The 24,803-nt window shown below is 45.6% G+C and overlaps 1 protein-coding gene across 1 annotated transcript; it reads right to left on the bottom strand.

Moving 5' to 3' along the window:
* Positions 1 to 933: 933 nt before the first annotated feature.
* On the bottom strand, positions 934 to 24,635 carry COTL1 (coactosin like F-actin binding protein 1). The gene is made up of 4 exons (XM_068150846.1): positions 24,488 to 24,635; positions 24,053 to 24,135; positions 13,452 to 13,609; positions 934 to 2,308 (listed from the first exon to the last, which is right to left on the bottom strand). The coding sequence occupies exons 1-4, from the start codon at positions 24,562 to 24,564 to the stop codon at positions 2,198 to 2,200; spliced, it is 429 nt and encodes a 142-aa protein (XP_068006947.1). The 5' UTR covers positions 24,565 to 24,635; the 3' UTR covers positions 934 to 2,197.
* Between the last annotated feature and the right edge of the window lie 168 nt (positions 24,636 to 24,803).

The raw sequence follows: 24,803 nt of genomic DNA, 5'->3' as shown, positions 1-24,803 counted from the left end.
GATGCAGTGGCTGTCAGAAAGGAGATGGAACAGATGTGTCTGGAGTGGTTACCTGGAGGAAACAAATATTCAGGAAAGACTTAGAAAGTTTTTAGAAGAACAGCCTGGGGAGGCATTCGCTGACCAATGAGGTGATGCAGCCTTTTCCTTCACCCATGGAGCCAGCTCGCCACAGGCAGCACAAGTGCTGAGGTGCCTAAGGGGAGCTGAGAAAGCTCTTTTGCCTCTGTGCTGAGCTCTTCTTGAGCAGCTCATCAAGGCCCACACCACAGCTGGTGCTGGTGAATTTCTTGCAATGCTGCTGTTAGGCTTTAAGACCAAACTGAGATGGTTGTCTCAACACCCCACAAACTGCCAAGTAGAAGTTTATCATGATCACTTAACAGTAAGACAAAGCTTCAGAGCATCACAAGTTCTCTGCAAAGCTCTTTCCCATTACTTGTGCCTGGCCTTACTGCCAGTCCAGTAAAAAATAACCATTTCCATTCTTTCAGAGCAAGTTTTAGTAAGTTCAATCCAGAACTGTAACACTCCATGTAACCCTGGGCAGGAAGTTGCAAAACTTCAATCTGAAACTGTTGTTCTTGCTCCCAAATGTGTTCCTGACCTCTCTACATTTACTTTACATGAGTGTGAAATTCTCTTTGACCTAATTACAATTCCCCCTTGGCATTTTGGTGCTGAATATTTAGATGTAGAGCTGCTGAACAAAAAGTGTGTCACATGCACTGTGGTCACCTCTGCCTTTCAGAATGGAGATGAGCAGGCAAGGGCTGCCTGCCCTGAGATCATTTTACATTTAAGCCAGTGTTTAATTCTCCTAATAGCCCCAAGATTGCAAGAGCTCAAAGCCTTATACCCAGGATTAAGAGACCTCCTAAATATAGGCTTGTTGTTGCAGGGAAGGCCAAAGAACAACAGAGTCACTGAGAATTGTTCTTGAAAAACATTTATTTCTGCAATGGGTTTCATAGCACTGACTCCCAAGCCCCAGTACAACACAGTCTCCCCCTTGCATATAATCCTGGGGACAATTAGCTTTGATGGAAAAAAAAAACCAACCCCAAGCCATACAAAGAAGTCCCCCAAACAAACAGTTTGGTACCAAAGCAAAGAGTACTCAGGTTATCTCTGGGCCTCTGCTGTTGAATGTTTCACCCTGACTGGAGCAGCTCTGCCCTGCTTCATCCCTCAGTCACAGGTACAGGATGGTTCACTGCCCCAAGGCCCCAAACAAGTGAGGGTGTTGTGTTTAGCTGTGAAATAACCCAGGGGAGACATGGGTAGAGAAGGCTGGTAGGGCTCAGCAGCTATTTTTGCAGACATCATTTAAAAAGGAAATCTATGCATTTCAGTTTCACCTCCTGAGCCCCAGCATTAGGAAAGTCAAATACAAACCCCAAGATCAATGTACACAAAATAGTGACCAAGTGTCCAAACGTTTCTAAGCCCCTCAATTTACTGTGCCATGATACCTCCAAAAAAAAAACCCCAACCCCCCACATTCAGATCAAGTTGGATTATTTAGAAGAGGGAGGGATAGAGATGCAGCACAGAGCATAGCAACTGTCAAACAAGGTTTAAGGCAAATTTATTCCCATTTATCAGGAGTTGAAGAATTTGTTGTTTAAGCTGTCAGGTAACATCTCAGCTGGACATTTAAGCTCTGACAATTTCATCAAGACTTGAGTGAAGTTAGCTCAAGCTGATGTGAGCCCAGAAAAGCAAAAGAATATCCTTCCCAAGAATATCAGTTGGAACAAATTAAAAAGATAAGATAAAATAATGAGTGTTCAGAATTTCCACAAAACTTTCTCCTCTCAGAGACCAGGTTGAGCCCAAGTAAGACAAACAGACATGCATGCATAGGAAGAAAGACACAATGGCAAGCCTCTACAAACACAATGCTGAATAAGAGCAAAGCAGAGCCAAACCTAAATTCCACAGATGTGTGAAGATGGACAGAGTTGTGAGTAAAAAAAAATACAGGGGGAAAAGAAAACCAGAACCCCAGAGAGGGATGTTTCATGACATGGAATGGAAAATAAAAGTCCACTGTATGCAAAGAAAGGGAGTTCTTAGCTGCACACACAGAAAACTGGGGATTTCAAGTTGCCTCATCTCTCAGTTGTGTTACTTTGTTGTGCCTTTCCCCTCCCTTTGAGATCCAGGTGATGGTGCCAGGAGGTTCCTGTGTTTACTCAGTCTGTGCATCATAATTAGCCCCCCCTGCTTTCTTCAGCTCAGTCTTGATGTAATCTTCATCCAACTCTTTGTGGTCACTGATCACAAATTCTTTGGCAAAGTTCTGCAAGAGATAAAGAAAAAAGCCTGTTAAAAAAGAGGCTACTTAGCCAAGTCCTGACTAAAGATGGGTTATCCACCTTCCAGGGCTGTATGAGCGGCATACCCTGATGATAAATAGGAAGCAATGGATGAGAGAGACGACTAGCTATGGCAAAACCCAGGACTTAACCTGGAAAAGTTTGTGTCTGCTTCTACAGTCACCAGCTGTAACAACCTGTGCAACAACTCCTCCTAGCAATAAATGCACAGGCTAGGTCATGTCTAAGTAGTATGCCAACTAAAAAAGCTCAACATTGTTGACCTTCTTACTGCCACTGCCACTCAGCACAGTTGTGAGCATGTCACTAATCCTATCAGTGTCCTTTTTAGCACCCCTTCTCCTAAAAGAAGGAGAACAGTGCTATAGCACAGTGCTCTACAGCACCATACCCACCAGCTGATAGGAAGACGCTTCAATTAAAGATTGAGCAATGTGCAGATGGTGCCAGGAGCAATTAATTCTACTTCAATAGATTTACTGACTCCTCCTCTCAACCATCTAATACCCATCATGGCCCAAACCAAGACACTGCACCAGACAGGCGGCTGGTGTTGTCAATAGCCTCTGTGGTCTAATGATCCAAAGTGACCTTTAAGAACTTGCTTTATTAATACATTTGTGTGCTGCAGAGAAGCTGTCGAGCTGCTTGAATGCTCCCGGGCAAGGCCTAGGCAGTGTGCTATGATGTGAGACTGTGAACAGAGAAAACCTTTCTCAGAACAGATTACAGTGCCTTTAGGGCATTTGTCACCACAGTGTCACTACAGTCAGGGATTTGTTCCTTTCTGTCCCTCCTGCCTCACAGCAAGGGTGGCATGCATGTGTGTGCACAGATATTTCAGCAAGCATTCACATTCACTTTTCTCTTCAGCGTTTCCCTTCTCTTCCTCCCCACAGCTGAAAACACTGCATATGCCTTTCCCTTCACCCTGACCCACAGCAGGAATAACACAGGCATCCATTGGCCCAGAGGCCAATTGATGACAAAACAAATGAATTAAAATCCCAACAGCCCTGCTGCAAGTGTCTCAGGCAAGTTGCAATGCCTGGCTCCTTGGGCAGAAAGCACTCTGAAGGGTGATGGAGGCTGCCTGGGCAATTGAGGCGATGCTTTGAGAGCGAAGCAGTCATCTTGCCCAGGTCTCCCCAGCCCTGGAACAGCCCCAGCACAACTGTGGAGGGAGGGTTTCTAATTGGTTTCAGACTCTAAGCCATGGGAGAGCTCTTTATTTGGCAGCATCTCAAGGGTCTCAGTTTGGGATCAGAGTCGGCTAAAGGAAGGGGTGGAGAAGGATTCAGCTTGAAAGAGCCTCAGCACCTCTTTCATGCCGTGGAAGAAATGGAAGGGAGAGCAAAACAACTCCCTCCCCCACACCAGTCTCCCAGGCTGCAGCTGATCCTGTTTCACACTGTAGGAAATCCTCACTAGCCAAGAGTTTCTTAGGCAGGGGGGGGGGGGGGGGGGCGGAGAGAAATCAGAGCTTATAGCAGCTACAAGAAGCCTTGTCTGCTCTGCTTTAGTTCATCAGCTGCTAGACAAAGTCCTAAGAAATGACAACTGCACCATTTCGCTCCAGACTTCAATGGCTGGCTTTGCTGGTGTGAGGACAGACAGACATTACAGGCACTTAACAGAGGTCATGAAAAATGGGAAAGAAATTGTTTATTTAGAGGAAAAAGACAAAAAAAAGGTGTGATTTTTTTTGAGATGGGAAGAGGCAAAGGGCCTGAAACATCAGATTCAGTCATCCTCACAAGTGTCCTACTTACAAATCTCTTGTGTGAGATCTGTAAAAGCTCAGCTCTTGCTAAGGCCAAACAAAGGATTTTCAGCTATTTGGTTTTCGCTGGGGTGTGCCTGCCTACACGGGGTTTGGAGCTGAACCTTTTCAATTTCTTTTCTATGTGCAAAAAGGTTTAGCAAATCTCCTTCACCTCAGGAAGCAGATTACCACGGTCTACCTGACCTCAGTGCTAGTGTTTGCCCTGACTTTAGCAAGAACTAAGGCAGGCCCATACAGTAATTTCTGAGAGGGATTCCATGAGAAGCGTGTGTATTTATAAATGCAGGGAGAGTGTTCTTCAATGTCCACTCTTCAGAATCCAGCCAGTTCCAAAGTTAAAACTGCAGGTGTACTCCTACAGGAACAGAGGGGAACTAAACTGTGTGTACCACAAAGTACTTATAATTGCTCAAATGTCTCCTCATCTAGACAGTTATCCAGATGATTCCTGGGTGATGATCTGTGGGCACCAGCCACTATTTCATGTTGTTGCCACCAAGATGCCTTGCAAAGTCTGAGCAACCTTCCCCCTCGCAGTGGCCAGATGGGTTATGTTCCCAGCCACTCTTAAATATCCTCTTAGCTGACTGGGCCACCTCTTGTGCCAGATTTGTACCCTCAGAGTGCAAACTGGGTCATTACTATTAATAACTCTTTGCTTTATTCCTTTCTGCTGGCAGGTGCTTGCAGGTGCTGGCAGGGGCTTCTTCAGTTCTTTGCACCAGCTTGTACCCACCATGATGTCTCATCAGCCCTGGCACCATGGGGAGAAGATGCTTCTGGTGAGTCTGCTGCCTGGAACTTGTGATTTCAATATCCTGACTGACTTTTCTTCAGCCTGAAACCTCTATTATCACTCTGAATTCACTGTTTGAGCTCTTTGGGATTAAGCTTTGTTCAGGGTGCAAATCATAAGGTGAAGAGAGGCATATAAGTATTTCAGAGACAGCTGAAACTGCCTCCTGTGGCATCAGGGCAGACAGACAGGAAAGACTCCAATGTTCAGATAAGGAGACTGGGCAGCCATGATCAACAGCAGCACTCCTCAGCCAAGGGCAATCTGACTCTGAGTTATTATTTCCTTATTTTTCTTTTTTTCTTTTGCCCCCACTGAAACTGCCAGAATGTAAAATTACTCACAGCTGATTTAATTTGGTCTGATGTTAGCTAAACCAGACAGTGGTCCTTACTTGGCATGACTGTCACCTGCAATTACAAATAACCAGTCACAGCAAACCAGCTCTTGCAAAGCACCAGGAAGAAACTCAGCTTCAAGGGGCCAACAGCAGTGCCAGCAGGCATCCAACTGCAGCCAGATTTCTGCTCTGCTACCAGATTTTCTTTCTGCCCTTAAGAGGTTGGGTGGGGTAAGTTCCTGCTTTCTCTTCTCTCACACACACCAGTATCTAGTGCCTTTCAAGAGAACTGCAGAAGTTACATCTGCCTGAGGCGCAGCACATAACTCTGATGCTTGGGCCCTTGCTTTGCTGACATGCATCTCCATTTTACATCTGCCACTTCCTTCTCTCTTCTCCCGCACTATCCACAAGCTTTTTACAACTGGAGCAAGCCCTGTGAGTGAGTTCTAGCTTTTGAACTCACCCCAGAGTCACCATCAGCCTACAGATAACAAAAACAATAATGCCTTTTATCTTCAGCCCTCTCAGGACACAACAGTGATCACAATCTCTTTGCTTTGCCTCTCAAATCCTTGAACACAACACGAAATGCAAGGTTTACTCATAGTTCTTCAATGCACCTATCTAGCACATGCTTCACTTTGTGCCTGAGTAGCAGAGGGTCACCATTTTGCAGTCCAATCCCTTGTGTCAACCTCCACAGGACACTGGAGAGAGAAAAGGGTCCAGCCATGCAGGTCAGGCTGCAAACTGTGAGCCTATGTCTCTCCCTGGGAAGTATGAGATTCATCCAGCAAGCTCAGTCCAGCCTTTCTCTCCCAGACAACTTTATGGGGAGGGAGAAAAAAAAGGTGGAGCAGATTTTCTTTTTCTTCCAGGCTCTGAATGTTTAGCATATGAGGCTATAAAATTTCCCTAAGCTGGCCAAGGGAAAATCTGTCTGGAGCAGATACTGTGCAAGAAGTGGTCTGCAGAGGCCCCTATAAATCCCAGCATGGGTAGGCCTGAGGCCAGAAAGAAAATCCTTGTATCGTCTGCAGACACTTGGGCTCTTAGCAGCTAGGAATGGTGTCAGGTAGTTAAGCAGCTTCTTGCTGCTTTTATTTACACTGGGGCTTGCAGCATCCTCCACTGGTGTTCAAAATCCTCAGGTCTGCTGTGCTTAATGTCACCACTCCCATCCACTGGGTGTCTTGTTTTCAGTGCAGACACACTACAGAGGAGATGACATCTCCCATGGTTCTTTTCCTGCACTCAGATGTCAGAGTCCAAGCCAGCAGCAAAACCCCTCTCTTCAAAGTTACTCCTTGCCAATTTTTATATGGACTGGTTTCAGCCACTGGGAGAAGCCAGCCCAAACGCCTGGCAAACACATCTCAGCAACTGGAACTACATTTCAGCTCATCTGCAAATTCCTCCTAGCTGTGCTGCATCCCACTGGAAAAGTCACAGGGCTGTGTGTCACATGTGGGGTGATGAGAAGCTGCTTATTCTGGCATGAAGAAATTACTTACAACGTTAGCACCTTCTCTAGACTAGGACTAGGAGTTCTTGTACACCCATACCCATTTGGTATGGCAATTAAAATCAACTGGAATAGGAAAAACAGTCAAAAGGAACAATTCTGTTTGCAGGATCCAGCAGGATCCCACCCACCCTCCTGAGGAAGACAGTCTCAAAGCCACCATGATATACCAGCCATTACAGTATGTGTTTGATTTTCTGAGTGCCACTAACAAAGGTATGAAACAATCTTCTCTTCAGGTCACCATATGAAAAACCTAAAGCACAGAGTTATGCATGTTGTATCTGTCCTGAGATAAAAGACAGTAACCCCAGAAGCAGATCCTCCCTCATGAGGTACCAGCATCAGTGCAGTGCAGAATTGAGAGGAAAAAGAGAAGTTGGACAGAAAAAAAAACCCCAAAACACTATCTGGCTGTGAGCTCCAAAGCAGGATCTTAGAAATTGTGTTGATATCACTAAAGCCTGGCAAATTCCTCACTAAAAATAAGAATGAATAAAATGCCACAGATATTTGCTCACAGAAACAGAGCTGTTTTACCCTGAATGCGATTTAGGCAAATAATAGAGCACATGACTCTGTGGGGGAGGAGTGCTGATGAAAACAGAGAAGAGTCAAGATCCATGGAAAATAAGACAAACTTGCAAAGGTTGGGAGGTCCCTTTGCTGAGGCAGGCCTGCAGGGGAGTCCAGTCCCATCAGGAAAAAGACCTCCACGCTGCCTCCTGAAGGGTTAAAATCTCCTGGTAGGAAATGCAGTCGTGAAGGGCAAGGAGTTCACAGAGAGGAAGCAGCACTCAGAAGGAAACCAAGTCCTGTTTTCAGTTCTACAGCACATACATCAAAACAGGACCACTTCAGCACAGGCTGCCACTCCCAGCCTCACAACCATTGTGCCTGGGCTTGTGCTTACTTGAAGAAAAGCACAATAACATCATCCTTCACAGTGAGTGGGGCCATTCACTGGAAGGTCTGACACTGCTGTACTTAAACCCCACAGCTGCCAGGTTTCACCTTTTTTATGGCTGAACTGATCTGGTTTAAAATAGCCTTGATTTTTGGGCTTAAGTTGACCAGCTAGGTCCTCCTGGGCCTCTGGAACAAAAGAGGTCAAAACAACAGGTTGCAGAGAGACTCCCTAGAGTGTTCAAAGCCACGTTGGACAGAGCTTTGAGTACCCTGATGTAGTAGAAGGTGTTCCTGCCCATAGAGAGGGGTTGGAACTAGATGGTTGTTAAGGTCTCTTGCAACCCAAACCATTCTCTGAGTCTATGAACCTCCTTCAGAGCACAGAGAGCCTCCTAAATGGATTTGTACTAATGCTGAATGAGCCACAGCTTGTGCATATAAAAGGAGGTAAAAAGCAGAACTATTCTTACTGCCAGGGACATAAAACATGAATTTAAGACCAGCTTTGAATAATCTCCTTTTAGTCAAGTGAAGAATAGACTCAAAGCCTTGCAGTTCAGCTGGAATCTACTGGTAGCTGGGTACAGCCTTGGCATGGCAACTGGTGGTGCACAGTGACCAAACTGTGCAGAGGACAGAAATGCTGGGGGATCTGCTGCCTGTATGTCTCACAGCAAGCATCTGCCAGTTCATCCATGTGTGCAAGATGACACACTACTGCTGATGACAAAATAGATGTGGCCTTGTAATTTAAGTCATTCTGGCTTACTGCTTCATAAAGTTCCCCCAGCTGTGTAGATCATCCTAGATCTAGATTTAGACTGTACCCCAGAAACTCCCAAACATCTTAACAGTTTGCAAACCATGGGACATTGTACTTCTACCCCCCACCTTTAGGTCTGTCCTTGGCTTGGGCAGAAGCTCAGTGGAGAAAAAAAAGGGATGCTACATCATCTTGCTCTGCATCTCCCTTTACACAAGCAAGTCTCCACACATTACTATCTAGCTGTACCCTTAAAAAGATACAGGTAAATACTTGTTCCCCATCCTGGCCTTTCTTCTAACCTGCTCTCAGCTTAACTACTTGCACCACATCACTGGCTTGACCCAGTATTTCCACCTGAGGTAAAGAGGAAAGGATGGAAATTAGCTCTGAGATAAAGCTACTGAATGTTCCATAAATGCAAAATGCATTTGCATCCAACCCCAAATAAGTGCAATAAATGCAATACCCATTTTCCAAGAAAATTAAAGAGGTAATATGGCAAATCCTGAATAAGCAAGAAGACCTGACTCTCTGCTAGTACAAATCATAACTCAAAGCTATTTGCACCAGATGAGATCCATCCCTGTGATTTTACTGTTATTACAGATAAAAATCAATTGTTCTTTCTTCTTAAGAGAACCTCCTCTACTGACTATCAGTGTGGCTTCCCAAGCCACCTCCCTATAGATTTCAGAGCACCTGCTCCCTCTTCCAAGGGAGGAATACAAAAGGGAAGGCAACCCAGTTCCTCTCCTTGCTTTATATACCATTCTTTTGTTCCCAAGCCCATAATCTACCCTTCAACAGCTAATATCCCTTACGTTTTCCTTATGGCAAGTGCTTCTGGGAGAGCTTTAATAATCACCACGTGTGAACATTCTTTATTCTACAGATGTCACACGGTGGGTTTTGCTGGCTAGGCAGTACTCAAGCTGACTGTCTTTCACTTTGAGTGTCTCAGCAGCAGAACAGCATTTACTGGCATTTGTTCAGCTTTCAGCAGAGCTCAACTGTAGCTCATCAGTGCATCTACAACACAGAGGAGAATATAAAGCAGGTCTCCTTTCACACTGGAGCTTTGGTCTTAAAATAAAGAGTCACAGTTAGCCTTGGCAAATAGTACAAGATAGTGAGAGTCCTTCAAGATTTACTGAGGACTTCTCCGACCAAAGAGCTGTTGTTCTGGAACTCCAACCAGTCACTTCTGTAGATCACAAAATCAAAGCTGTTACCTGCTGCACAAAAAGCCTCCTCCTGCCACACTTCCTTGGAAGGAGAGGCTGAGGGGGCTGGGGTTGTTTAGCCTGGAGAAGAGGCTCAGGGGTGACCTCATTGCCCTCTACAACTACCTGAAGGGTGGTTGTAGCCAGGAAGGGGTTGGTCTCTTCTCCCAGGCAGCCAGCACCAGAACAAGGGGACACAGCCTCAAGCTGCACCAGGGGAAGTTTAGGCTCGAGGTGAGGAGAAAGTTCTTCATGGAGAGGGTCGTTAGCCATTGGAATGTGCTGTCCAGGGAGGTGGTGGGGTCACCATCCCTGGAGGTGTTCAAGAGGGGATTGGACGTGGCACTTGGTGCCACGGTTTAGTCATGAGGTCTGTGGTGACAGGTTGGACTTGATGATCTTTGAGGACTCTTCCAACCTTGGTGATTCTGTAATTGCACAGGGTAGGTGGACCTAGGAGCCATGCTCACAACTAAAACTGCAGAGAGCCAAACTGCATCAGCAGCCTAGATTCTCTCCAGGGTGTCTAAGGAAAAAAATCATCCCACTTTAATGTACCACTTATTCCAAATGATGAACCAACACTGAGTCAGATTTGTAGTTTGTCATTACAGCAAACAGCCAACTGTAGTTTCCTATGTATAACTCATATCTCAAATAGTCTCTGTCAAGATCAGAAGCAGTGGGGTGATGGAGAACATATACTTGAAGGTCAAGAGAACCAGTAAGAGCGAAATAGCTGTGGGATAAATTCCCTCCACTACATTTCAGTTGCACCTTCTGGTGCAACTTTTGATTTGATTATCACAGTATCACAGTATCACCAAGGTTGGAAGAGACCTCAAGGATCATCGAGTCCAACCTGTCACCACAGACCTCATGACTAGACCATGGCACCAAGTGCCACGTCCAATCCCCTCTTGAACACCTCCAGGGATGGTGACTCCACCACCTCCCTGGGCAGCCCATTCCAATGACGAATGACTCTCCCGGTGAAGAACTTTCTCCTCACCTCGAGTCTAAACTTCCCCTGGCACACCTTGAGACTGTGTCCCCTTGTTCTGGTGCTGGTTGCCTGGGAGAAGAGACCAACCCCTTCCTGGCCACAACCACCTTTCAGGTAGTTGTAGAGAGCAATGAGGTCACCCCTGAGCCTCCTCTTCTCCAGGCTGAACAACCCCAGCTCCCTCAGCCTCTCCTCACAGGGCTGTGCTCAAGGCCTCTCCCCAGCCTTGTTGCCCTTCTCTGGACACGTTCAAGTGTCTCAATGTCCTTCCTAAACTGAGGGGCCCAGAACTGGACACAGTACTCAAGGACTCAGTACTCAAGTGCTCAGCTCTGCTTTTATCCCACTCCACTCAGAGGGACTCGGTTACACATATGGAACTGTTCAAAATAGTTGTCAAGGTAATTTCTTATGGGAAGGAGATAACCACTGACATGACATTCAGAAATGCTTTGGAGTGGGTTATAGACCTGGCTGCTTAGTAAGAGTGTATTAGGCACTAGCTGTATTGTTGTCATATTTTAGTGTAAATTAATTGGAATATGAAAGCTTTTAAGTAACAGCCAAGAATGATTAATGTTCCACCAGATTATTAACTCAGGCAGACTACTAATCAACAATGAAACAGGAGAAATTGCAAATTATACATAACAGACCTGAGGGACAGATCTTGGAGCAGCACTCTGGAATGCTGTTCAGCTCAACAGGAATAAACTGTCTAAACATGTAGTTTTTTTTTCAGTCTCAGGCTTTGTGACTCTTATATGAGTCATTCATTAGTGCTCTGTAATTTCACCTTCAGCTACAATTACACAGTTTCAGCTGCTTCACATGAAGAGAGATTTGCTTTCCTGTCTCTCAGGTGTCGTCATTATTTTTCAGCATGGACCCCTCTGCGTGGTTGCCATTTTGAAACATTTAGCACCAGTGCTTATCTTCTGGAAGGACAGGAATTTATTACATTCATGGTTCTTATCTAAATATCATCTTCTCTGTCATAAAAACTACCAGTGAGTGAGGGGAACTTCATTCTCATCCTTCATATGGGAGATTATGGAATCACAGAATAGAATCACAGAATTGTTTCAGTTGTAAAAGACCTTTAATATCATTGAGTCCAACCATTATCTAACTACCAAGTCTGGTGCTAAACCATGTCCCTCAACAGTACATCTCTGGATCTTTTGAACACCTCCAGGGATGGGGACTCAACCACTTCCCTGAGGAACCTGTTCCAGTGTTTGAAAAACCTTTCAATGAAGAAGTTGCTTCTAATATGCAACTTCAGACTCTTTCCTCTTGTCTGGTCACTTGCTACTAGGGAGAAGAGAGTATCATAGTATCAGTCAGGATTGGAAGGGACCACAAGGATCATCTAGTTCCAACCCCCCTGCCATGGGCAGGGACACCCCACACTAGATCAGCCTGGCCAGAGCCTCATCCAGCCTGGGCTTAAACACCTCCAGGGACAGGGCCTCAACCACCTCCCTGGACAACCCATTCCAGGGTCTCACCACTCTCATGGTGAAGAACCTCCTCCTCACATCTAGTGATCCCCAGTGCACCACAACCTCTTTTCAGGTAGTTGTAGAGGGCAATAAGGTCTCAGCCTCCTTTTCTCCAGGCTAAACAACCCCAATTCCCTCAGCTGCTCCTCACAAGAGCTGTTCTCCAGACCCTTCACCAACTTTGTTGCCCTTCTCTGGACTCACTCCAGCACCTCAGTATCTTTCATGCAGTGAGGATCCCAAAACTGAACCTGGTACTCAAAGTGCTGAGTACAGGGGGACAGATTTCTTTACATAGGCAAGAACACAGTTATTGAAGAAGATTATGCCAGAGGTCAGCCTGTTCTCCAAGTGTGTAAGAAAGGTGTTTTCTCAGGCATTGCAGATGTGAGCCTAGGTTTAGTTGAAAGAGTTCATTGTGCTTTAAACACTTTTTCAGAGGAAATATGCCAACCATTAACATCCTCTCCATTAAAGTCAATTTCCCTGCAGCAGTTCTCTGCAGCCTTCCACAACTTACTCCTCTTGTGGCTCTTGCTTGTTTTCACTCACTTGGACTGAGCTTGAAGCACCATGGAGTTAGCCCACCTCAGAATGTCCTGGGAGGCCTTGACAGAGTTAACTGAGCCCAGCTGGGGCAGACAAACTCCAGTGAAGCCCTTCCAAGGTGTGTACTAAGCACATTTCTCCTTGTCCCTGATACGCCCAAGGCCAAACAGAAGACTATTCAAACCTAGTTAGCTATTAAGAGCTGTTAGTTAATTGGTAGAGATAGGGACTTCAGACTTCAGACTTCAGTTGATTAGGTCCATGAATTCATTGTGCAGAGACAAAAGGCCTCAAGAGCAGTTTAAACAAAGATGTGGGTTTTTTCAGTTTGATTTTACCTGCTTAACTTAATACTGCCTTGTTCTCTACCATTCAAAATTGTATTACTTCCATATCACAGAAGGAAAAGAGGAGCAGCTTAATGATGACACGAAGGGGAGTGCAGATATTCCCTGCTCATCAAATTCTTGTGACAGCCTTAAGCTCAGGTGCTTCTTTATGCCTGAATGTTCAAAGGGCAGATAAGTTAAGTCTTCCTTGTATGAAGACAAGCAATAGGGAACTCTCTTCTTTACAAAGGATTGACTGCTAAATTGAAAGACGATCCAGTTCTCCCCCCTCTCTCCCCTTGTGCTGGTGTTTGTAGAGCTAAAAGCAAAGAGAATTGGTGGTTACAAGCAATAGGAAGAGGTTACCTGTACTACTTCTTTGACCAGAGTCTTGTCAGTCCCAGTTTTGGCTCTCTGCAGACCACTGACATCCTCTCCAATCCAAGTGATGAGAGCAAACTTGACTCTCTTGCTCATGGCATCACCAGTGGTGAACCGGACAAAGCCAAACAATCGAACATCATCTGCACAGACAAAGCAAACAGGAGAAAATGATTAAAACCAAAAACATCCTTGCCTGGCCATTTTCTGCAATGAGACTATTGCTCTCAACTCAAAGTCCCAGCCAAGGCACTAATCCTGTGTTACAATACCACCGTTTGGGATGAACAGGGCTCTGCTCAGATGCCCTTTAATTGCAGGGTGTATTTGTCCAGTGTTAGGTCTGCCTCTTTCAAGGGTGCTTTGAGTTACTGGGAGGAAACCGTCTGTGCTGGCCACCCCACATTAGTGTGCTGCTAGCATATCTGGAAATGCCTAAAATACAGCCAGCAGATAATTCAAGAGCACAGAGCTAACCCTACTCACGCATTTCACCATATTCATCTGCAGGTCACTGGTCAAGAAGAGAAGAAAGTGTTTCCCAGCATCTCTTTCTTAAGGATAGCAGGATTAATCACATTTTGTAACATATACCTAGAAACTGGCCATTGTGCACATCTGACTTTTCTCTCTTTGCCTCCAGCCACGTATCTGGCTCACTTGTAATATGAGTTCACAAGGAGAGGAGAAGCAGGAGCAAAAGAAAAGTCTGCAATGACTTCCCCAGATGTGTTTTTCTACTCCTTCCAAAGCCCTGTAGAGAAAGGCCTTGGATTTTAGGACTGTTCTCATCTTCCTTTCACAGCTGGTTTCTGCTATATCACAACAGACTACAATTATTTAGTCTGGCCATCTGTGTAAAAACCTTGTAAACTCCTTGTCTCAAAGAGTTTGTTCCTTGACTGCAGGGTGACTCATCACCCAAGGCAGTTGGACGCCTTCACACGCAGAGGCGCTTCCCAAGCGTGTGACACCATCCGCTCCCATCCCCAGCCTCGGCGGCGTGCACCATGCTGGAGCCTTCAACCAGGGCTGTGCAGAAAAGCTGAGCAGATGGGCAGTTGTGCAATCGTGGAATGCATCTAATCATAGCCATTTCTGTTACAGGTCACTCAAGACCTTTTCAGTGAAGACAGACTGAGAGAGTTGGGGCTGTTCAGTCTGCAGAAGGGAAGGCTCTGAGGAGACCTTATTGTGGCCTTCCAGTATCTGAAGGGGGCCTACAAGAAAGCTGGGGAGGGACTTTTTAGGGTATTAGGTAATGACAGGACTAGGGGGAATGGAACAAAAATAGAAGTGGGTAGATTCAGATTGGAAGTTAGGAAGAAATTCTTCCAGATGAGGGTGGTGAGACTCTGGAACAGGTTACCCAGGGAGGTGGTAAAGCTTCATCCCTGGGGGTTTTTAAGGCCAGGATGGATGTGGCTCTGAGCAACCTGATCTAGTGTGAGGTGTCCATACCCATGGCAGGGGGGTTGGAACTGGATGATCCTTGAGGTGCCTTCCAACTCTAACAATTCTATGATTCTGTGAAATGAGATGACTCAAAACAGATGAGCAAACTTGCTGTTTGAAAGGAATCATGTTAATCCTGGCTGCACTTGTCATGACCAGTTCAACATCTTTTATGATTATTTGTTATCTTGACTACTGGCTGCTGAAAATGCAGGCTCCAGGTGCAGTGAGGTTTAACAACATCCCCATCCTTGGATCCATCACAACATGCTCCATGAAGGGTCAGAGCAGCTTCAGAGACAGCTCAGGGACAGGAATGAAGCAGCTCTAAATTGCTCATCCCCAGAAAATAAGTTGCTAGAAATCAGTGCAAAAAAACAAGGAAGAAGTGAGACTTTCTCTGAAAGCTGGCAGGTCTCAGAGCTTCTTTCCCACTTCTTGTTGCCGAAGTGTGAGTAAAGACAACTTCCCCTTGAGAAAAGGTAAGGTTTTAAGTCTGAAAAAAACCCACCTATGGTCTTCTGTGCTGTCCTCTATGTATTTTTTTTCCACTGACAGAGGACTACTGGGGAAAATGGAAAATGTATGTAGAGAGGTGTGTGAGCCAGTGCAAGGTTTAAAACAGACCCCTCTGAGGATTTGAAATTTGAAAGGTCTCATTCAAAAGAAAAATCCACATGGATCTCTGGAAGGAGAAGGAGCCCTGTGGATTGTGAGTGCAGGCAAGCAAAACTTCTCTCCCAGATACCTGTTACTGGCAAGTACAAGAAACGCAGGGAGAGACTCCTGTTTCTGACAGTAAATCCTCTTCCCAAGATTGATTAGAACCATAAATGAACCGACAGCCAGGAAATACCCAAGGTGAGGAAGAGCCAGTAAATCCCCTAACGTTACTATTAACAGTTCTGTGGAAAAAAAATTGCTTTCCCTGAGCTGACAGTAAAGGAGGCCACGCTCCACTAAGAACTGTACTGTGGTTCCTTTGGGAACACAGACCTGGAAGGCACTTTAATGTCACCAAGTTCTGGCCCCTACTATACTGTAAGCGTTTCACAGACCTTCCCGTGGACCCTTCACTTTCTACCTTGAGTATGTAGGTTTTTCATCCCTGCCCCTTTCACCAAAGGCAGCTACTGATCATGATGGCTGTTTTGGAATATGTCCCTTTATAATACAAATAATGTCAGAATATAACAAATGTGAAAAATTCCAAGCTGTCTTGCAGAGCTTTTTTCATAGCTACGTGGAAAGGAGGTTGAAAGAATGTACCTGTCAGTATGAACTTAAATTTGACATGAACCTACAGATCACTGGCAGCAGCAGGATCTGCTTCTCAGCAGAAGAGTTGGAGTGCTTTCCTGTCCTGTCTGAAAGCAGCTTGATCAGTGCCACCAAAGAGAGCCAAACCCTGCAATCCCATGTGAGCTTTTATCTACTAGATCACCTACTACTCAGTGACTATGAGCAACTCTTACTTCATCATCTTAAGTCCCAATAAGTTTAATGAGCATCTGAGGTTAGATGTGGGCCTCTGAGTCACCATTTTGGGCAGAATTTACCTGGGGGTGGTTTACTTGTGGGGGCTTGAAAGGTTACACCCAAGCTGTGTGTGCCTTCTCCTCCTGCCTCCCAGGGGAGGTTGTATCCCCACAGTAGCCAGAACAGGCTCTTCAGCTGCCCCTGAACACACAGTCCAGTGTGTTTAATACAAAATACCACTACAGGACACTTTGTCTTGGATGTGCCAGTCTGAACTGCAGCAGCTGAGGAGCATTTCAGCAGCTGCAGATAAAGCCAAGAGGGAATCTGAATTGGAGCCCTTAGCAATTAACATAGCTCTTTTCCTAAAAGGGCAACAGGGACAGACATGGAGGTTCTTAGCACTAGCTCAGTCTGGGTATGAGCTCTTACAACTGCAGGTCAAAATCCCTGAGCAGAAGTGGCTGAGTTTCACAATTAGTCTTGAAGCATGTTCAGAGTGATAACAGGATCAAAATACAAGTTCTTTTATACACCCAGATTTCCTCTTTCACAGTTAATTAGTTCTATCCTGCCAGATCACCTCGCTGAGTGGAAGTCATCAATGCCATCAGTGCCAACTCCCCTGTAAATCTCAAAGTATTAATATCCAGCCCTCACTCTCCCCTTGCACACAAAACCACTTATAGTGGGTTTAGGAATTTGCTGGGTGCATGGAGCTGGGGGTGTAACAAATCATAGAGAGACAGTAGGTTTCCTCTGAAAGAGGAAATCCTGCCTTGCCCCATGCAGCCACCTTCCTAGTCACTGAGCCCTGAATTTCAGCAGAGAGAAGCAAATAATAGCTCTGGACAGAACGGAAATAGCAGCTTTATTTGATTAGACCTTACAAGTTACAAACAGCAGATATTAACAACCTTAATTCCCACTAATATCACTACCCCTTTGACTATGGTTGTAGAGCTTGACAGTAAGGCTGCACAAACAATGAAAAGTACAATGGATGCCTTAATGAGCATCACTTAGTATTTTTCCCCAAACCCCTTACTTATCAGGAGGCAGGGTTTTCCAAATATACTGATTAAGCTTCCCTTGGCTGACAACAAACCTCGATGCCAAGCTGCAGAGATTTCCCTGATGGTATTTTCCTTTTTATCATCCACTCAAACCCTTTGCTGCAGCTATACTAAAAAACTCCCCATTAGATTAAAATGCACTGACTCATCAGGAAAAGACACTAGCTGCAGGACAGAAATACACTGTCAAAAGCTTCACAGTTTTTAGCTGTATGGCTCTGAATGGCAAAGCCAGAGACATGCCAACGTAAGGCCACCACTCCCAGCTCCACCTGCATGCTCAGTCAAGGTCATGTACAGAAAGGCAGCTGATGGAATTATCTGCTTTTGTGTTCTCTCCAACAATGACTTACTGAAAGCACGTGACGGGTTTCATGAAGGATTTATTATGTTTGTTTCAGTTGGATTCAGTTTAGATTAATTTCTCAGTTTTCCACCTCCTCAGTCACCCCTGTAGTCACATGGATAGAAGTGCAGACAGAAAACCTTCCCTACACTGATTTTCCCCCTCTTTGTCCCAGTACTTTAAGCCCCTCTATTTCTGATGCAGTGCTGCCTTGCACCATGCAGACGTTCACTGAAGTCGTAAGACATATACAAAATCTTTGACCTCAGGACCATGGCCTCAGGACCATAGCCACAGGACCTGCTGTGGTGGGGCATCAGTCTCACCCATGTAAGCTGACATTAGTACAGGGTACTCAGGACACAAGTGCATAGGGAGGATGACACCATGCTGACTTGTCTGGCTTGCTCTGATCCATTGGAACCACCAGCAGTGTTTCATCAGAATGAATTGCTGCTACCCCAGTGACAGCGGTCCTGTAGTGGTCTCTCTGCAGACCTGAGTGTAAGTGGGAGGAAGCAAAGGATCCGGCTAATCTTTGCTCCCCTTCCCTGAAGGAAGGAATGGTTGTGTTAGTTGGTGAGAGGTAAGGGCCAGGCAGGCCCCACATCAGAGGGCACACAAAAGATGTAACTCTTCTTTACCTGCTCTTATGCCTGACACAAGATGGTAAAATGCAGCTCCACAGCCATGCTACTTTAATCATGCATCACAAAGCTAAACTGAATGCAAAGAGTTACTCCCATGAAAATGAATGAGAATATTCCCTAAAACATCCTCCTGTCCATTACAAAGGACAGTCTAAGCCACAGCTCTAACTGGCAGCTACTGAGCTGATGCTCCCCGGAGCACGACTTCACAGTGAGAAGGGAGGGCACAGGGGCATGGAAACTCTGCAAAGACAGTATGACATTCCCATGAGCCACCCATGGCCCCAGGTCTTCCTTTAAATAGATATTAAGGGAAAGCAGGCAGGAGGAACAGTAAAGGGGAAAAACAAAAGCAGTAGGAGACTGATTTACAAAGCCCATTTTAGCAACTTAAGATGTAGCCAAAGACAGATAAGCAGCTATCTCATTACATGTCCTCGTGCACTTTTACAAGTCTTTCCTACAACCCAAGCTGCCAGTGTAATCTTGGTGATCTCTCAGTGCTTAGCTCCTAATTTTTATATGCAGACCAGGCTTTATAGGACAACTGTCATAAACCCAAACGAGCCTTCACTTGTCTTCAGAGCCAATTCTACTTCTATTTGCTTCCTGATCCTTTGTGTCAACCAGAAATGGTTTTATAGGGCATTTATTTCAGACCAAAGATTTCCAGTTCTTTCTCATGCTGAATGCACAGTGTGGTTCTGGTTTGATCTTTTCAGACACTTGGGTAACTATCCCTTTTCATGCTGTCATTGCAATTATTTATCCGGACTGGGGGTTTCCAAATAAAAGGCTCATTATTTCTTTTGTCAGAGATGCACTGAAAAACAACTGCTCACATGTGGCATAGAGGGGGAAGCACAGCCTTCTGACCTCTCTGTCACTTCATGGCAGAATACACCCTTTAAAAAAAAACCAAAATGAAGTAAACCACAGAGAGAGGCAGTGAGATGCTCTGCTGCTTCCTAATACAGAAACAGAGACAAGCTGGCCGGGGCACCCAAGTGTTACTGACACACACAACAGTCCAGGCAGATGTTTTTGATTGGACTTTTAGTTCAGTATCTCACTTGTAAGTCATTGTGCTCTTCTCAGCAACGCTATCACCAACCCAGTTGGGAGACTCTGAAATTAAAAACAACAACAACAAAACCCAAGAGCCTTCACATCCTTCCGTACAATAACCTTCAGCTGTTATCTGCGTTTCTGGCTTCAAACCCACCAGCTCAGCTGGTTTTTGAAGAAGTGTACTGATGGCACATACTACCCAAACACCAAATTAATGCTGCTTCTGGAGCCATGCCATCTGCAGAGGCAAGAGCTGTAACTGTGAAGTAAAATGGATCAAAAGCCTTGAATTAAGTCCTTGTTTAATGCAGAGGTAATCTCTGCTGTTAAGTCCAACCGAAACAGTCCTTAACCAGAAGACACAGGAGGTGTCTGCACTGTGTGTTTAATGACCCTGACACAATCAACGTCCTCAGCTTTGGTTTCCAGACTCTCTCTATCAGACAAAGGCAAATACAGCCACATACTTTGGTCATTATGTAGGACTGCAAGAGGAAGAGGTACCAGTGACTACCTTCTAATCATACAAGGACTTTATTGTGCCAGTGGTTTAAACCAACCTCCTTGAATTTAGTTTGGGGTAAGCTGGAGAGGTGCTCATGTATCTGCTGTAGGTCTTTGGAGGACAGAGAAAACTACTACTGCCTAAGGCCAAAGCAGAGTCTACTACCCGCCAGCTAAAGTGTTTGAGTCATCTTGTGGTCTGACACAGACTGTGACAGCAACAGTGTGACAGCACCTGATGTACAAAAGTCCAGGGTTCAGGCTGTGTTTGCAGCATAATCCTGGGACTGTGAACAAAAGGGCACTAAAGAAGCTTTTCTTACCATTCTTTCTTCCTTTAAAAAGAATTGGCAAGTGCTGTCCCCAAATAGTGGAACAGGGAAAGGATGATACTTTGGTTATGCAGCTCTTTTAACTTTTATACTCATCCACAAAGGTTAGTAAAGAGCTTAGGAAGGACAAGCCTCCACCCCAGGATATGTGGCATGCAGGTCTGATGTGCACTGTGTGTCTGAGAGTAGAGCAGTGAGAGTGATGAAACCCAGACAAGGCAGGCTGGGTGCAGCCACAGTTCCTGGATCAGGGCACAGGCCTCACTGCCCCAGGAACTCAGCATCTCAGTCTGTTGTGTGTTCAACAGCAGCCCACAGAGCATTGCTGGAGTTTGCAGAGAGCTGGTTTCGAACATGGGCTTTTTGAACTGCCACTTCCATTAAAAGACACAATTTCAGTCCCTTGCTTTTCCCTTTGTCCTCAACCACTCTTGCTGCTTGAGGAGGTTTGCAGAATTGATAATGGATTGGGCCAGTCTGCATGAAAAGGGTTATGTAGAGGGTGAGGAAAAAGCAAAAATACAACCCTGTTACCAGCAACCCCCTCCAGCCCTTCCTAACCTCTCTCATTGCACAAGGCAGGATATCCACCACAGGCAAATGTCTTCCTAACTGGTACAAAAGACCTTTTTTAGTCTCAGAACCACATGAATTAGCACACACTGACACCCCCTGCTCTGAGGAAAGCAGTATGTACCCCTTGCTGAAGGTGCTTTTAACAAGAATGGTTATTAAAGAAAGCAGGGGACACAGAGGTTTGCCACTCAAAATGGCACTGAAATAGATGATAAATGTAGAACAGAGCAAGCTCAGATGGAGGAACCTGGTGACACTCTGCACACTGAGGTTTTTCAGTTCCAGCTCCTGCTCTAACCTTTGACCACCACATTATGCTCAGCTTCTACCAGAGGCAGTTGCAGCACTTTGTGGCTTTCAGGGCAGTGTTTTTCACAAAACAGGAATTCAAAACAAGGAAGGAAGTTTATTCTGCTGCCAGTTTTTCTCATCACAATTTCAAGCTGTTTACATTGATAGTAGCTCTTCTCCCCTTCAGCACAATGTGGAAGGAGTTTGGGTGTGGAGCAGGAGGGAAGAGATGTTGCAATGGGAAGGAATAATATTTAACAGCTCTTCCCATCCCTTTTTGCTCTTTTTTTTTTACTGATTTTGTTTCAGTAGGAATATTCCAACCATCTCTACTTCATGGTAACATTTGGCACCTTTCTTCCAGATGGGAAGGGAAGCTCTAACTTCACTGCTGGCACAAGCCTTGTTTTCTGACTACATCTCTAGTGTTCCAGGTGAAGGGCTGCTGCACAGATGGAGGCACCAAAACTTGCATCACTTGCTTCCCCAAGTGCTCCACCACTATAAGTTGTGGGTGGTGGGAGATCCATTCTGGCACTCAGCCAAGAACCTGGTACCTGAATTTGCCTCATTCTTTAAGCCTTCAAGGACTCTGCTCCAGAGGTGGGTTTGAGGACAACCTCTTGCCCTGGTCTGCCAAGGAGCAGGTTCATGGGAAGGAAGAGGAAAAGAAAGAAGAGAGAAAAGGAGCAATGGAGCAGCTATAAGGGGTTTATTTCCATATTACAGTTTAACAATAGGCCACAGTCTACCCCCTAGATGCCTTGTTTTTAACTCTTCTCTTACCATGCTTATGCCTAAAATACGCAAAATTTCCTTTTTGCTGTACAAATGCTTCAATATTGGGGCCAGCTTGGCACTTTGATGGTATCAAACAAGCTTTCCTTGAACTCTGTCTATAATATTCATAAACTCTATTTATAAATAAGGGTTTGGCACATGCAGATGATGGCAAGAAAACAAACCTCACCATATTCCAAAGTGCAGTATGTTCCTCCATTAACTGTTATAGGCATTCTACCCAGCCCAATCAGTGCTTGGTCTCTGCCAAAGCCTCTCTGCCTGCTTAGCCAATGGATAAAAGTATGCCCCTTGCTACAGAAGGGAATACAGGAACTCATCTTGAGAGGGTGCCAATCCAGAAAAAAAAACACACCAAAACAAACCAAAAAGCATTAAAAATCCGTTTAGATAAAACAAGATCTCTTAAAAATGAGGAGAGAAAATAAATAGGGAAGGTTCCTCTGCAAGCTTCAGATGTCTGGAGATGCTGGAGATTTTGGCCACAAGAGGAGACAGAAAACATGACATTCAGATGCTGAAACTGTTGACCTCCCCAGAAACCTACTAACCCTTCAGATAATGTTGACATGAACCTCAGAAGTGCTGAACCCTGGGTTTCCTTGCATGCCAGGTAATTGTTTTTTCCTTATGGTGCCCACTGAGAAAAGTTGAGTGGGAAGGAGCTCTTGCAATACAGGGTACCAACTCTTCTGATACCAACTACAAAGAGATCCTTTTCAGTTCTGTGAGTACTCCCTGCAGAGGTCTCAAGAAAAACTGGAAACAAGTGGCTGGGTTAATCCCTGTAAGACCCCACTGCAAATGTTGGTAGCAGAGCAGCCTAAACCCACTTGATTTAGTGGCTGCTTTCCAAGGACTACCATGTACTTTCCTCCTGTGATATTTATTGACTGATCAGACCAGTCCTACCCTCATTTAAGTTACTGGGAAGTTCTTCCTTCCAACTCAAGCCCTAGGATGTGGCAGACCAATTTTTGCAGACACCAGCATTTCAATAGCTGTAGGACTCTTGTCTACAGTGCCTCTGGGACTTGCCCCACCTTGAAAAGGGAGAGGCTGCTCAACACACAATTCCTTTGCAGTACAGATACCTAATTCTAAAAATACAGGTTAACCATAATTCTAGAATTGCAGAGCAGCCAGGTGACTCAAGAAGACTTTTTTTTATAGCCCAGTATTAGTTCCAAATGCTTTGTAGCCCATTGGTGAAATCGCTGAACAGCCTCTGAGACAGGAGGAAAAGCTCTACAATTCCCCCCCTAGAAGTTATTTTGAGCAAAGCCAAACCCTTCTTTTATAAAACACATCATCAGTTAAGATCAGCTGAAGTTCCTCAGTTTATTTCCATATTCCCCAGGCTTTGTTTTGTCCTGTTAATGTTCTACCACCGCCAGTTAAACAATCAACTGCCACGTTCAAACCTAGAGCAGCAGCTGTAAGGGGTTGTGCAACGCCTCGCACAGGATTGTTCCCAGGGCTGTATTGTTCCAACCATTCTTAGGCACAACCACTACCCTACCCCCTCCCCACCCCACCCCCTCGGGTTTCATGCTCTTAAAAAAATCCAAGCAAGCCTTCTAACTGCAGTTACTTTAGTGCTGTGAATACACATTTTACAGCAGAATTTTATGGCAAAATGATCTGTGTGACTGCTTTATTTTAGTCACAAAAACTGAGTCTCTTTTGCTCTGAAATCGCAGTGCTAAGCAAGGAGACCGTTGCTAATCAAGCGTTTCATCTTGCTTATAACCAAGAAGCAATGAAAAATTGTGCAAAGAGGGGAAGAAAAGCCCAAAGGACCTTAAGTCTAAGTCTGAGACAAAGGACTGGCTGCTGGACTATGGACTTCAGTGAGCTGCACTCTGTGGTGGCTGCAAACCTGATCATGCAGGACAGGGCAGCACTAATTCCAGTTTACCCAAGTTTTCTCTCATCCTTTCCCCCCTTAAACTAGGCAGCAAGGAATACTGTAAGGTGGCAAAGCAATCATGATGGAGCTTACCTGTGCACTTCCTTTTAAAGGTTTCATAGTCTACCCCTTGGTCTCCAGGGACGATTGTAGAGCCATTGTACTTAAAAGTCACCCTTTGGGAAAGGGGAAAGAAAAGGGGAATGGTACATTTAAAAGTCACCATTTGGGATGGGGGAAAGGGAATTGTTCAGTTAAGAGTCACCCTTTGGGATGGGGAAAGGGAAGGGCACAGTTCAAAGTCACCCCTTGGGATGGGGGAAAGGGATGTGGGGTACTATCTTTAACAGTCCCCCTTTGGGATGGGGGAAGGAGGAGATAGGGAAGAATATACTGTAAGAACCCATTCTTTAGCAAGAGAGAAAGAGGAGAAGAGGAATAAGGTCTCTAACATTCAGCGGAAGGGTAGAGAAGAAGGGGAATCCCAGAACACCGGTTCCTGTCCGGGAGATGCCGGGGGACACTTACCAATTCACGTCGGTGGCATCGTCCCTAACGAGGTTGTACGCCTCCCTGCACGCCTCCTTGTCGATTTTGGTGGCCATGGGGGCGGCCGGGGGTGGGGATGGGGGGAAGCGCGGAGCGGCGCGGAGCTGGGGGGACCGCTGCCGCCACCGATGCTGCCACTACCGCTGCCGCACCGCGCAGAGCCGCGCAGAGCCGAGCCCGCTGCCGCCCGCCCCCACCCCGCCGTCGGCCGCCAATGGCTCCGCAGCGAGCGCTGAGCCTGCCCCCGCCCGCCCCTCCCGGCCCCGGCGCGGGGGTTCGGGGGTGATGCAATAAC

The sequence above is a fragment of the Melanerpes formicivorus genome, unplaced genomic scaffold, assembly GCF_026170545.1.
Source record: "Melanerpes formicivorus ecotype bairdi unplaced genomic scaffold, bMelFor1.0.p_v2 SCAF_20, whole genome shotgun sequence".
In the NCBI taxonomy this organism is placed as follows: Eukaryota; Metazoa; Chordata; class Aves; order Piciformes; family Picidae; genus Melanerpes; species Melanerpes formicivorus.
The sequence above is the reverse complement of the archived record's forward strand: the minus strand, read 5'-3'. Positions and strand labels throughout refer to the sequence as shown.